Below are 16,075 nucleotides of genomic sequence, written 5' to 3'. Positions count from 1 at the left end.
TGCTGCAGTGGAAGAGGGGCTTGCTTTGGATTTTCTAACCAACAAACGTTCCTCCTGAGCAGTTGTCTTGCGGGGTCTGCCGGACCTGGGCTTGTCAAACACATCTCCAATATCTTCAAATCTTTTTTTTAATTTTTTGTACTTGACGCTGAGACACATTAAAGGTGCCAGCCACCTCTGCAGTGGATCTGGTCTTCAGCCTCTTGATAATCCAGGCTTTGGTCGCAGGGTGGATTTTTGGCATGTTGTCAGAGCTCAAGTTGCAGTTCAAGTGAAGGTCTGGGGTGCTGGGTTTCTTTTTATACACACACACTAATTAACCGATCATTTACTGAGCACAGGTGAGGATGTAAACTAGGATTGGGTGCATTATATGACCAGGCGACAAAACTTTTGTCTTGCCATAATCTGACCATTCTGTGTCCATTAACTGATCAATATTTCTGCATTGATGCCAATTTATTTTCTTGACCTATACCACATTTGGGAGGGTTTCAGCTTTCAAAAGAATAATTTATACAACCAATGGATGAATTTAAAGTCAGGTTATAAGCATTTATTTACATAACATGGATAAGCGACATAACTTCTGTCAGGGAGTGTATCTTACACCCGATGATGTATTTTACCTTTGTGCTGTAGGGGAACATCTTCGGATATGTCCTCAGGAGTACACGTGTTGTCCCAGTGAGACCGAGCAGCGGCTGAGTGAGGAGAGTGTCAGGGATCTGGCTCGCATTGTCAACGAGACTGTCGGCTATCCCACTGGAGTGTTAACCAAGGCGAGGAAGAGGTTCCAGGGTGAGTGCGGACGTGTGTACGGCGTCTCTTACACGCTTTACCTACACTGAGGATATGTAGTAGCTTTACAATTGGCGCTATAGTCCACCCTCCCCCCCAGATTGGATCATGTAAACCCCTCATTTTATTGAGCCATGCTATGAAGCTGGGTATATGGGGCCATTGAGGGATCCTCCATCCAGGCACCCTCGATAGTGCTAGTTATGATATGTAGGCACCACAGTGAGAGTACTATGTATGATGGCTGGCACTGTTATATGGACCTGCTATTGTCGGCACTGTAATATGGGCACTGACATTGTCGGCACTGTTATGTGGGCCCTGATATGGTCGGCACTGTTGTCTGGGTCCTGATATGGTTGGCACTATTGTCTGGGCCCTGATATCAGGGGTGGGATTCAGCCTGTCTGGGCCCTGATATGGTCGGCATTGTTATCTGGGCCCTGATATGGTCGGTACTGTTGTCTGGGCCCTGATATGGTCAACACTGTTATCTGGGCCCTGATATGGTTGGCACTGTTGTCTGAGTCCTGATATGGTTGGCACTGTTATCTGGGCGCTGACATTGTCGGCACTGTAATATGGGCCCTGATATCAGGGGTGGGATTCAGCCTGTCTGGGCCCTGATATGGTCTGCACTGTTATCTGGGCCCTGATATGGTCGGCACTGTTATCTGGGCCCTGATATGGTCGGCACTGTATTCTGGGCCCTGATATGGTCAACACTGTCATCTGGGCCCTGATATGGTCGGCACTGTTATCTGGGCCCTGATATGGTCGGCACTGTATTCTGGGCCCTGATATGGTCGGCACTGTATTCTGGGCCCTGATATGGTCAACACTGTTATCTGGGCCCTGATATGGTTGGCACTGTTGTCTGAGTCCTGATATGGTTGGCACTGTTATCTGGGCGCTGACATTGTCGGCACTGTAATACGGGCCCTGATATGGTTGGCACTGTTATCTGGGCCCTGATATGGTCTGCACTGTCATCTGGGCCCTGATATGGTCGGCACTGTTATCTGGGCCCTGATATGGTCGGCACTGTTATCTGGGACCTGATATGGTCGGTACTGTTGTCTGGGCCCTGATATGGTCGGCACTGTTGTGTGGGCCCTGATATGGTCGGCACTGTTATCTGAGCCCTGATATGGTCGGCATTGTTATCTGGGCCCTGATATGGTCGGCATTGTTATTTGGGCCCTGATATGGTCGGCACTGTTATCTGGGACCTGATATGGTCGGTACTGTTGTCTAGGCCCTGATATGGTCGGCACTGTTGTGTGGGCCCTGATATGGTCGGCACTGTTATCTGAGCCCTGATATGGTCGGCATTGTTATCTGGGCCCTGATATGGTCGGCATTGTTATCTGGGCCCTGATATGGTCGGTACTGTTGTCTGGGCCCTGATATGGTCGGTACTGTTGTCTGGGCCCTGATATGGTCGGCACTGTTGTCTGGACCCTGATATGGTCGGCACTGTTGTCTGGGCCCTGATATGGTCTGCACTGTTGTCTGGGCCCTGATATGGTCGGCACTGTTGTCTGGGCCCTGATATGGTCAGCACTGTTGTGTGGGCCCTGATATGGTCGGCACTGTTGTCTGAGTCCTGATATGGTTGGCACTGTTATCTGGGCCCTGATATGGTCGGCACTGTTATCTGGGCCCTGATATGGTCGGCACTGTTGTCTGGGCCCTGATATGGTCGGCACTGTTGTCTGGGCCCTGATATGGTCGGCACTGTTGTCTGGGCCCTGATATGGTCGGCACTGTTGTCTGGGCCCTGATATGGTCGGCACTGTTGTCTGGGCCCTGATATGGTCGGCACTGTTGTCTGGGCCCTGATATGGTCAGCACTGTTGTGTGGGCCCTGATATGGTCGGCACTGTTGTCTGAGTCCTGATATGGTTGGCACTGTTATCTGGGCCCTGATATGGTCGGCACTGTTATCTGGGCCCTGATATGGTCGGCACTGTTGTCTGGGCCCTGATATGGTCGGCACTGTTGTCTGGGCCCTGATATGGTCGGCACTGTTGTCTGGGCCCTGATATGGTCGGCACTGTTGTCTGAGTCCTGATATGGTTGGCACTGTTGTCTGGGCCCTGATATGGTCGGCACTGTTGTCTGGGCCCTGATATGGTCGGCACTGTTGTCTGGGCCCTGATATGGTCGGCACTGTTGTCTGGGCCCTGATATGGTCGGCACTGTTGTGTGGGCCCTGATATGGTCGGCACTGTTGTCTGAGTCCTGATATGGTTGGCACTGTTATCTGGGCCCTGATATGGTCGGCACTGTTATCTGGGCCCTGATATGGTTGGCACTGTTGTCTGAGTCCTGATATGGTTGGCACTGTTATCTGGGCCCTGATATGGTCGGCACTGTTATCTGGGCCCTGATATGGTCGGCACTGTTGTCTGAGTCCTGATATGGTTGGCACTGTTGTCTGAGTCCTGATATGGTTGGCACTGTTATCTGGGCCCTGATATGGTTGGCACTGTTATCTGGGCGCTGACATTGTAGGCACTGTAATACGGGCCCTCATATGGTTGGCACTGTTATCTGGGCCCTGATATGGTTGGCACTGTTATCTGGGCCCTGATATGGTTGGCACTGTTGTCTGGGCCCTGATATGGTCGGCACTGTTGTATGGGCCCTGATATGGTCGGCACTGTTGTATGGGCCCTGATATGGTCAGCACTGTTGTATGGGCCCTGATATCAGGGGTGGGATTCAGCCGATTCTCCCCGGTTCGATGGAACCGCTTGTTAAAAAAGCAGCCGGTTCCCCGAACCGGAGAGATTCAGAGCCGCGATCCGGTACCACACCTCCCAACCTTCCCGTATCCCGCTGGGGAGTCCCGATTTGAGAGTGCCCTCTGGTTTAGCACTGCAGAGCTGTATCCCTCCACCCACACAGAGCCGCACATCACATGTATGGCTGTCGCTGCTCTGTGCGCACAGGACCTGTGATTAGGTCACAGGAGGGGAGGAGTCAGAGGTCACATGATCAGGGGCCAACATGTATTGCAGGACTCTGCTGTGCTGTCATGGTGCTAGACGTGGTAAGCTTATGTGTGGGGTCAGGAGTTGTTTACAGTGTGGAATCGGATGTAGCAGAGCCGTGTGTGTATGAGGTGTATAGAGCGGAGCCATGTGTGTATGAGGTGTACAGAGCGGAGCTGTGTGTGTATGAGGTGTACGGAGCAGAGCCGTGTGTATGAGGTGTACAGAGCGGAGCAGTGTGTATGAGATGTACAGAGCGGAGCCGTGTGTGTATGAGGTGTACAGAGCGGAGCCATGTGTGTGTATGAGGTGTACAGAGCGGAGCCGTGTGTGTGTATGAGGTGTACGGAGCGGAGCCGTGTGTGTGTATGAGGTATACGGAGCCGAGCCGTGTGTGTGTATGAGGTGTATGGAGCCGAGCCATGTGTGTGTGTATGAGGTGTACGGAGCGGAGCCGTGTGTGTGAATGAGGTGTACGGAGCGGAGCCGTGTGTGTATGAGGTGTACGGAGCGGAGCTGCGTGTGTAGGAGTAACTATATGTGGCCATTATAATGTACACAGTATCATGTGTGGCCATTATACAGTATGGAGCATCATGTGTGGCTATTATGCAGTACTGAGCATCATGTGTGGCTATTATACAGTATGTAGCATCATATATGGCCATTATACAGTATGGAGCATCATGTGTGGCCATTATACAGTATGTAGTATCATGTGAGGCCATCATACAGTATATAGCATCATGTGGGGCCATTATACAGCATTGAGCATCATGTGGGGCCATTATACAGCATTGAGCATCATGTGGGGCTATTATACAGCATTGAGCATCATGTGGGGCCATTATACAGTATGGATCATCATATGGGGCCATTATACAACATTGAGCATCATGTGGGGCCATTATACAGTATTGAGCATCATGTGGGGCCATTATACAGTATTGAGCATCATGTGTGGTCGTCATACAGTATGGAGCATCATGTGCGGTCATTATACAGTATGGAGCACTGTGTGACCATTATACAGTATGGAGCATCATGTGGGGCCATTATACAGCATTGAGCATCATGTGTGGACATTATACAGTATGGAGCATCATGTGTGGCCATTATACAGTATGGAGCATCATGTGGGGCCATTATACAGTATGGAGCATCATGCGGAGCCATTATACAGTATGGAGCATCATGCGGGGCCATTATACAGTATGGAGCATCATGTGTGGCCATTATACAGTATTGAGCATCATGTGTGGACATTATACAGTATGGAGCATCATGTGTGGCCATTATACAGTATGGAGCATCATGTGGGGCCATTATACAGTATGGAGCATCATGCAGGGCCATTATACAGTATGGAGCATCATGCGGGGCCATTATACAGTATTGAGCATCATGTGTGGCCATTATACAGTATGGAGCATCATGCAGGGCCATTATACAGTATGGAGCATCATGTGTGGCCATTATACAGTATGGAGCATCATGCGGGGCCATTATACAGTATGGAGCATCATGCGGGGCCATTATACAGTATGGAGCATCATGTGTGGCCATTATACAGTATTGAGCATCATGTGTGGACATTATACAGTATGGAGCATCATGTGTGGCCATTATACAGTATGGAGCATCATGTGGGGCCATTATACAGTATGGAGCATCATGCGGGGCCATTATACAGTATGGAGCATCATGTGGGGCCATTATACAGTATTGAGCATCATGTGTGGTCATACAGTATGGAGCATCATGTGCGGCCATTATACAGTATGGAGCATCATGTGCGGCTATTATACAGTATGGAGCATCATGTGTGGCCATTATACAGTATGGAGCATCATGTGCGGCTATTATACAGTATGGAGCATCATGTGTGGTCATACAGTATGGAGCATCATGTGCGGCCATTATACAGTATGGAGCATCATGTGGGGCCATTATACAGTATTGAGCATCATGTGTGGTCATACAGTATGGAGCATCATGTGCGGCCATTATACAGTATGGAGCATCATGTGTGGCCATTATACAGTATGGAGCATCATGTGTGACCATTATACAGTATGGAGCACTGTGTGGCCATATTTTTTTGTTTATAATTATTGTTTATAAAACAGTGTGATCAGCAATGCTAAATGGGTGTGGTTGGGATGTGGATATGGGTGTGACTAGATGTGAAATGAGTGTAGTCAGAGGCATGGCTTAAAGTTTCCCGCGGCGCACTCAGTGCGCCGCAAACTTTATCCCTCTTTCCCGTCTTCAAAAGTTGGGAGGTATGGTTTAACTTCGCCCCTACTTGTATATGTTTGAGGAAAGGTGTGTGTAAATGGGTGTGGCTCTAAAAATGGGTGTGGTTTTCCTACACACAAACACAGAACCTGTTGTTAAAAATTTGAATCCCACCCCTGCTTGCTATGGTTAGCAATGTTATTTGGGTTCTGATACGGTGGGCACTATTATATAGACACTGATATGGTCGGCACTGTTTTCTGGGCTGTATCTGTGGACCATGTGGCGCTGTTATTTTGGCACTGTTCAGCATAGTATGGCAATATATTTTGGATCCATAGGTGCTGATATTTGTGGATCGCATTACATTGTTGCTCGGGGAATGTGCGGTTCTGTTCATTGGGCACAAATCTGACTTTCAGGCTATGTCCACACCTGGCATACAAGTTGCAGAATTTCAGTACAACAGTTGTAAGTGGGGAATCAGCAGAATGGATGAAATTTACCCAAACATTTCACACGTCTCATGCCGAACACGAGTGGATTTTCCGCATGGAGTTCACTGGGGATGTCACAGTCTCATCAGACCTCACATGTTGCGGATTTTGCTGTGGATCCCTCCAGATCCTCCGAGAAATTTGCAATGCCTACAAGTCACGATGGAGGCCCTGTTAACGGTCTCCTGCTCATCATTATTTTGCCTTTTTTTCAGAGTTTTTCCTCGCACTTCTTGACTCCTCGGAGAACTCTCTCTCCGCCATGTTTGCGCTCTCTTACGGACATCTTTACTCCCAGAATGCCGCTCTCTTCAGCACTCTCTTCTCGGAGCTGCGAGCTTACTATATGGGAGGAGGAGCGAGTCGGCTGGCCGAGGCCCTCTCCGAGTTTTGGGCTGCACTTCTGGAGCGTACACTGCGGCTGCTGCTCCCCCATTATGAGCTGAGTGCAGACTACATGGAGTGCGCCGGCCGGAGAGCCGAGGAGCTCAGGCCCTTCGGTGACATCCCGCGGAGGCTTCGGATACAGGTTTGATGGAGAAAGTTCTCGTATAATAAATATCACACAAATGTCCCTTCATGCCAGATTTACCAAAGATTTTCTGCAAAAGTTCAATCCAAAATATCTCCAAGGCTACACGACGACTTTAGCAACGTCTGCATCCGTGTCCTACACCGCCCCAGAACTGGCGCTAATAAACCTCCAATCTCCACTGTTTAACATTATGACCGCCACGGTCAAGATTAACCAGGGAGCAGCCCCCTTCCATCTGATTACTTGGTTTTTCAATTAATCAGGGACTGGAGGATCCCTATGCTGTCTGTACTCCAAGTATTGCCTTCACAGCCAGGGATGTGGAGTCGGTAAGCCAAACCTCCGACTCCTCAATTTCCATGACACCAACTCCGACTCTGACTCCACCAAAATGGGCTCCGACTCCACGACTCCGACGCCACAGCCCTGATAGGGCTGTGGAGTCAGTAAGCCATACCTCCGACTCCTCAATTTCCATGACACCAACTCCGACTCTGACTCCACCAAAATGGGCTCCGACTCAACGACTGCCACTCCACAGCCCTGATAGGGCTGTGGAGTCGGTAAGCCAAACCACCGACTTCAACTCCTTAATTTCCATGACACTGACTCCGACTTCACCAAATTGGGCTCCGACTCCACGACTCCGACTCCACAGCCCTGTTCACAACTGACCATGACAGTAAGCCTGCTAGTCTATCTTACAAGTTTAACTCTTCTCTTACGTTGGCGAATGTCAGGTGCAAAAGTTTAACCCTTAAATGCACGATCAATAACGACCACAGCGTCTAAGCGGTCAGACAGTGGGAAGCCCTTGTGTTGTCATATCACCATTCATTCACTTCTATGGGAGGTCTGACATTAGCGAAACTGTCATGCTCTGCTATGTGCAGGATTCCCATAGAAATGAATGGAGAGAAACAACCAAGTAGGATGGGGTCCTGTTCTTAAGATTAGAGCAGGTATGGCATCCATCAGTGTGTCGTAATTAACACTTTAAAGGGGTATTCCCATCTCCAATATCTTATCCCAATATGTAGTAGGTGTAATAATAATAATAATAATAATAGCAAATACCTCCAATTAGAAATGTAGTGTAGTTCTTCTTATTCACTATGTTGCTTACCCCATGTGCAGGGCATAGTGGTAGCTTAGGTATCCATGGTTACGACCACTAAGAATTACCTGTCAGTATATCAGTAGTTATAACCATGGATATCTAAGCTACTGCAATGCCCTGCACATGGGGTAAGCAACATATTGAATCAGAACAATATGACATTACTAATTGGAGGTAGTTGCTAATATTATTATTATTACACCTACTACATATTGTGATAGGATGACTACTCTTTTAAGGCCCAACATGACTCTTCCATAGGCAGTTACTATAACTGTCATTATCCATCTTTTCCAGGTCACACGAGCACTGGGAGCTGCCAGGACACTGGTCCAAGGACTGGCAACGGCAAGTGACATCATCATCAGGGCAACCAAGGTACGACAGCAGCTGATTATACCAGACCGCTCCTAGTTCACACACAAAGGTCAGAAAGCCCAGCGATCAGGGGCTTGTTCGTAGGGTCTTCGCCACGTTATACGGTCACCACTTAATTAGTGATCTCCCCAGATCTCAGCTTTACAAACCTTCATTCATCACTTTCTATATTCGGCCAGGGGAAGATTAAATGGTTGTGGTTGAGGGTCTGGACCAAACATTTTTGCCGCCCTTTATCATCTGTCCCTCTTTAGCTTTTTGAATAGATGGGAGTTATGCATTTTATGACGCAGATTTTGTCCTGATACTTCCCTCACTCCTCTCTCTAGACCGTGCCTCCTCCTGATTGTCTCCGAGCCGCCATGCGGATGTGGTATTGCCCGTTATGCAGAGGTCACACCGGCCTGCTGCCATGTCACGGCCTATGTCTAAACGTCATGAAGGGCTGCCTTGCCCACCAGGCAGACATGGATGCCGACTGGAACAGTTTGATTGGTGAGTGTTATTTTTAGATAAAGGAGTTGCTTGAACTGCGCAAGTGTAGGAGGCACAGTCATGAACGAAAGTGTTGACACCCATGAAATTGTTCCAGAAAATGATGTATTTCTCACAGAAAATTATTGCAATTACACGTTTTGTTACACACATGTTTTATCATGATCCGTTCCAGGGTTTAATCCTGTCTGCCCTTTTTCCGGGCCGATCATGTCAAGGGTTAACTTTGCTCTGCCTCATTCTGGGTTTAGGTTTGCTATTTAGCTCTTATGCATCCTACTGGCGGTGTCCGCTATAGTTCTGCCTTCGGCATGTGAACCTGACTCTGGTAGCCTTTAGCTCAAAAATATCTCCAGAATCCGTCCTTTCCTCAACCGTCAATCTACTAAAATGCTTGTGCATGCCCTCATCATCTCCCGCCTTGACTACTGCAACATCCTTTTCTACGGCCTCCCTTCTAACACTCTCGCACCTCTCCAGTCCATCCTTAACTGCCCTACTAATTCATCTCTCTCCTCGCTATTCCTCCACTTCCCCCCTCTGCAAATCTCTTCACTGGCTCCCATTCCCTCAGCGTATCCAGTTCAAATTACTAATAATAACCTATATCCAAAAAGTATCGTTTCTCCTTGCGGAGATCGACATGCTAAGCATGCCGAGATGAGGAGACTTAAAGCCGCAATCCTCCTTTGGGTAATATGCTATTTATGCAAATTGTCTCTTCAGAGAGAAAAAGAGCTAGAACTCTAGTGCCATCCTACAAGTCAATGTTGACCCTTTAACAAGCCTTGTCACATGGTTTAGCTATTATCCTAAGTCATGTGACAAGGCTTGTTAAAGGGTCAACATTGACTTGTAGGATTGCTACCTTCCAATAGGTGGCACTAGAGTTCTAGCTCTCTTCCTCTCTGAAGAGAAAATTTGCATAATTAGCATAATACTAACCTACAAAGCCATCCATAACCTGTCTCCTCCATATATCTCTGATCTAATCTCCCGATATCTTCCCTCACGTAATCTCATGTCCTCCCAAGACCTCCTTCTCTCCTCCACACTTATTTGCTCCTCACCCAAAGGCCTCCAAGACTTTTCCAGAATATCCCCCATCCTCTGGAATTCTTTGCCCCAACACGTCCGACTATCAACCACATTCGGATCCTTAAGACGGAACCTGAAAACCCACCTCTTCAGGAAAGCCTACAGCCTGCACTGACCCCGCTGCCTCCTCACCACTACTGAAGCTACCGCCTCACCAACACCAGAGCTCCTGCAACCCTCAACCTATTGTCTCCTTCCCCCACCATCCTGTAGAATGTAAGCCGGCGGGGCAGGGTCCTCTCCCCTCTGTATCAGTCTGTCATTGTTAGTTTGCTTACTGTAAGTGATATCTGTAATTTGTATGTAACCCATCCTTATGTACAGCACCATGGATTCAATGGTGCTATATAAATAAATAATAATAATAATTTGTCCTGCTGTGATCCCTGACTTGCGTGTCGGTTGTCTCCCTCTATCTGTCCTTTTCCCAGCGTTTCCCTGTCTGTCGATTTGATTCTCTGGTTTCTGACTTGGCTTGGCTTCTGCCTTCTGACTTTGTCTTATCCGCCTCCGACCGTTGCTGAACTTCCTGGCTTGTTCCTGACCACGGGTATTGCTGATCCCTTTTGCACTTCTGTCTCAGATTGTCTTTTGACTCGGCTTGTCTGACCACTCTCTCGCCACTTGGTGGCGCCTGTACTGCTGCTCTGTGGTGCTACTCTGTGTATGCAGTCTCACTTCCCTCTCAAGCTCCCTCTGGTGGAGGTTGCGCTATTCTCCACTGCAGCAGCATGACTTGTTTATTTCCATTGTGTGTATTGGAACAACACAAAAAAAGGGGAAAAAAGGCAAATCGGATCTAATTTTATGCATAACCCCAAAAATGGGATGGACCAAATTGTTGGCACCCTCAACTTAATATTTGGTTTCACAGCCTTTGGAATCAATAACTGCAATCAGTCACTTCCTATAACCATCAACAAGCTTCTTACTCCTCTCAACTGGAATTTTGGACCACTCTTCATTTGCAAACTGCTCCAGGTCTCTCGTATTTGAAAGCGCCTTGTACCAATGGCAATTTTAAGATCTCTCCACAGGTGTTCAATGGGATTTAGATATGGAATCATTGCTGCCAGTGCTTTGTTTCCATCTATTTCTGGGTGCTTCTTGAAGTATGCTTGGAGTCATTGTCCTGCTGGAAGACCCATGACCTAGGACGCAAACCCAGCTTTCTGACACACACATTGCGACCCAAAATCCTTTGGAAATCTTTAGATTTCATGATGCTTTGAACACAGTCAAGGCACCTAGTGCCGGAGGCAAAAGAACCCCAAAACAGCTTTGAGCCTCCACCATATTTGACTGTGGGTACAGTGTTCTTTTCTTTGTAGGTCTCATATTGTTTTGGTAAACAGTAGAATTATGTTCTTTACCCAAAAGCTCTATCTTGGTCTCATCTGTCCACAAGATGCGTTCCCAGAAGGGTTTTGGCATATTCATATACATTTTGGCTAACTGCAGTCTAGCATTTTTATGTTTCTGTGTCAGCAGTGCGGTCCTCCTAAGTCTCCTGCCATAGGGTTTAATTTAACACAAATTTTTACGGATGGTTCGCACTGACATTGATGCACTCTGAGCCTGCAGGACAGCTTGAACTTCTTTGGAACTTGATTGGGGCTGCTTATCCACCATCTGGACTATCCTGTATTTCAACCTTTCATCAATTTTTCTCTGCTATCCACGTCCAACGAGATTAGCTATAGAGCCATGGGTTGTAAACTTCTTGATTATGTTGCACAACATGGACAAAGGAACAACAATATATCTAGAGATGGACTTGTATCCTTGAGGTTGTTGATATTTTTCAACAATTTTGGTTCTCAAGTCCTCAAACAGTTCTCTTCTCCTCTTTCTGTTCTCCGTGCTTAGCGTGGCACACACAGTGTCACGATACCCAGGTATAAATGCTGCAGGGGAAACTGCACCCAGCAGCAACAGAGCTGGACCAGAAACCGGGTAACTAACCTGATCACCGATGGGACCTTCCACATGAGACAGAGTGACCAGGTAAAGCAAAAGGACCTACGATCATGTGACAGAGTGGGAGGTGGTCAGGGGGCGGAGCCAGACGCCGGGGAAACAGAGAAGGGACAAGCATAAAAGAATAGTGAAACAAGCTGCTTTCGTAGCCAGAAGATTACAAGATACCAACAGGGAGAGTCAGAGAATAGTCAGAAACCAAGCCAGGGGTCAGTAATCCAGGAAAACGAATAAAGAACGTGACAGTAAGACACTAAGCAAACCAGCACACACTTCAGAGGTCAAGCAAACAGACTGCAGAAAACCTATAGCTGACAAGGATACCAGGTTAGGAGCGAGTATAAATAGCCCTCCCATCTTGAAAGAGAGGCTAAGAACATTAACCCTGAGAGTACAAGACATAACCTTGTCCTAACCATGACACACAGTCACACAATGCAAAGATTGAGTCAACTTCTTCCCTGTTAATCTGGTTTCACGTGTGACTTTGATATTGCCCACACCTGTTATTTGCCACAGGTGAGTTTGAATGAGCATCACATGCTTGAAACAAAGTTGTTAGTCCACATTTTTGGAAAGATTCCAACATTTTTTGTTTTTTTTTATGTGAAATTATGTCCAGTTTGCCTTTTTGCCACAGAAAGGAAATAAATGTATATAACAAAATGTGTGATTGCAATAATTTTCTGGGAGAAACACTTCATTTTCTGGAACAATTGGAGAACTCTTTGTGTAAGAAGGGGACAACCACCTAAAGAAATTATTGTAAAACTGTGTAAGCCATGTAGGTAGTATTAGTCATAACGGCATGGCATATAGGGGCATAAAGCAAGCTCTATAAAGAAAAAATTGGGTTATATCAGGGTCCTTTTCCCCCCTGGGCTTTCTTCCCTGTCTTCAGCCCCTTTTGGCTGCAATTTTTGTTCTTCTTTTACCTCTCTTTGCAGGTATTGTCAATCTTTTGGCTCTTTTTTTGCACCTTTTCATGGGGGTCAATAATGGTTCCAATGGCCCCTCTGAGTCCCCCTCATCTTCCTTTGAATGGTGGGGCCTTTTTCTGGCCTCTGGGCCTCTGCCGCCAAGGGTGTCTCGTGGCTGGAAAGCCTCAGTAATCGAAGCCCCCCCGTTTTTTCATTCAGCTAGGCCGCAAGTTTCTCCTGCGCTCAGCACACTCTGGCACTTCTCCCTGCTTCCCTCCCAACTTATGGGTGGAGGGATCAGAAAGCAGGCTATATCTTCCCCCAGTAAGGGCTGTCATGGGCCCCAAGCTGGTTCATCCTTCTGGGGTTTTCTTGCCTACCCTGGCTACCTTCCCTTCTACAACTCATAGGTTTCATCCAGACACGATGTAGCCGCCTCTCCACCATTGGCGCCACTTGAGGGACACAGACCATGGCTTTCCGGATCCTGTACTTTCTAGTGCCAGTAGGCACTTATTTATATTGGGTTTTTTTCCAAGCACATATGTCTTTTTCCTAGGAAGACCCCATAGACAGCCGTCACCACAATGGTTACTTACTTCTTTTGTTCGTACAGTGACAAACATTGAGCACGCTAACAGCAAGGTAAATCTGTCCTAGTGCCTAAACCTCCCACCCAAGACCACCTCAATACCCAAGTCTCCCTGAACGGGTGAGGTCTGTGGAGCACTTCCCAGCCAAGCTCACCTGTGAGTATTTATGGAGTAGAGCTTGTGGTTTTAATCACACCTCCTCACATCTTCTCCTTGACATCTTTAGGGAGACAAGCGCTTTGGAGAGAAGCACCCTCATGACATCAACAAGGATTTCACACAGTATGAGAGTTATCTGCCCCCAAAACCAGGATGTCACACAGTATGAGAGTTATCTGCCCCCCAAAACCCACACATTCTCAGCTGCCTATGAGCTCAACTCTTCCTTTTACAGAGACAAAAAGTACTCTTCCTGTCTCTACATCTACAGCCCTCGTTTGGACTTAAACCTTTCTGAAAAGACTGCCCTATGACTTTGCACTACTTTAAGGAGATCTTGTCCCTCTTACACATCACCCTTTCAGGTGAATAGAGGTCTTCTATTCCTCAAAGAGATTTGAATGGTTAAAAAAAAAATGCTGCTTGGGTGAGGCAAATGGTATATCTCAGCTACAAGACAATCAAGACAGCCTTCAAAACCCTGCTCAGGAACAGTTTTATTCTTTCGGCTCCTCTCAAGCCTCGACCTTTTGCTCTCGCATTCTTCGGAGCCATCAACTACAGACGTGGAACGTTTTCCAGTGATGTTATTTCAACCTTTTCACAGTTCCAAAGCAAGACAGCTTAGAAGACCATCCTGCAATAGAAAAGGCTCAGCTAATCGGCACGGGTATGAAGATGTCGAATGGACTCCCTCTGTTCTGTTGTTACATCACGGGCAATAGGAGAATTCATCTTTCCAGTAGACTTACACAATATGTATCTTCACATACCCATCAATGAGTTTCACCAGCGTTTTCCTCGCTTTGGAGTTGGTTCTTTTTATTTCTAGTTTATCGCACTGTACTTCAGACTTTCAACAGCCCTCATGTTCTTCACCCTGACTGCGCTACTCCATGCCAGAGAAGTGGCATATATTGGATGATATTTTGGTGAAAGCTTGGTCCAATGAGCAGAATCTGTAAAGTGTCCAAATTTTCAGGGATTTTCAGGAATTCTTTGTTTTTTTTTTTTTTGGTTAAGCAATCAACCATTAGAAATCTGGATTCACTTCATCCCATCTCATGGAATTTTTGAACATGGCTTTCAACACCTGAGTGTTTTTTTAGCCACCAGAGAAGGTTTTCCCTATCGATCTCCCTCCTTGTGGATGGTGTTTTTCATGTTGCATCTGAAACGTATTAGTGGACGCCTTAATCATCGTATCCACTTTTCTGCTCCATGCAGCAGAGGCCTTCTTGGTGGTTGTTGGCCTCCCCTCTGTTTTTGACAGATCAATCTTTTCAATTTAATGGTAGGTGACCACCAACATGAGTCTGGCAGACTGAGGAGGAGTGTTCGACCATCACAGCCAGCAGCCTAACTGTGCTAATCCAGTCCACACTTACCTATGCTTGGAAGTTAAGCAATAATGAGCTTGGTTCTGCCTTGGATTGAACATGAGCCTGGAGAAATCCAGGAGGTGCCTTGTTCTCTTATCCTGGCTGGTCGTGTGTCTCTGATGGAAGCCCACCCCCAGATCAACCTACTAGAAATGAGACACATCTTATGTCTCTTTCTCTCAATGGTCCTCCCTCATGTACGCTTCATGTACAGACCAACAGCTCAAATGAGCTGCCTTCCTGAACTGTCAGGAGGTCACCAGACCCCTACAGCGGGGGAAGGGAACCACCAAGACTCTTCTATGCAAAGTGCTCCCTGTCCCATCTGAGAAAAGAGACTCTGGATTCAGGGGAGTGATTATCCTCCCATATATCTTCAGTCAATAATGTCCTCTTGGGGCTTCACTGAGGTGAACCTCTTCACGTCTCGCCTTCATCACTAGGTCTTTCCTACATTGCTAGGTCCTAAGGGCATGGCACTAGACCAAGGATGTCAAATTCAAATACAAATTAAAAACTTGCAAGGAAGGAAACTTGGTACAGCTGAATATGGCGCTCAGACCAAGACAGACACTCGTTTAAGATAGTGACCAAGTAAAGAAGTTTATTTTCTATCTTCTCGCAAAGCTTTGGACAAACTCGCTGGCCAACCTTGATATTTATTAAAAAAAATGTCGACAATTCAGAAAGTTTTTCCTTATCATCAAATATAAGATGAACCTTTTCATATGGAAGCAAACTTAAAGGCATTGTCCTACAAACAAAGCACATTTTAATCTATAGATCTTAGAATAAGATAAACACCTAATCACAAATAGGGCATACTGGAATAATATGTTATGTAAAAGCATATGGCACAATGGCCTAATTTAAA

The 16,075-nt window shown here is 46.9% G+C and overlaps 1 protein-coding gene across 1 annotated transcript in view; it reads left to right on the top strand.

Moving 5' to 3' along the window:
- GPC2 (glypican 2) overlaps positions 1-16,075 on the top strand; it is a 90,680-nt gene that overhangs the window by 40,431 nt on the left and 34,174 nt on the right. The window contains exons 3-6 of the mRNA XM_069767380.1: positions 643-801; positions 6,757-7,070; positions 8,494-8,574; positions 8,904-9,069. Coding sequence (XP_069623481.1) covers positions 643-801; positions 6,757-7,070; positions 8,494-8,574; positions 8,904-9,069 — 720 coding nt within the window. The remainder of the gene's footprint in view (positions 1-642; positions 802-6,756; positions 7,071-8,493; positions 8,575-8,903; positions 9,070-16,075) is intronic.

Source organism: Ranitomeya imitator, chromosome 4 (genome assembly GCF_032444005.1).
Source record: "Ranitomeya imitator isolate aRanImi1 chromosome 4, aRanImi1.pri, whole genome shotgun sequence".
Lineage (NCBI taxonomy): Eukaryota > Metazoa > Chordata > Amphibia > Anura > Dendrobatidae > Ranitomeya > Ranitomeya imitator.
This window is presented reverse-complemented; position numbering and strand designations above follow the sequence as displayed.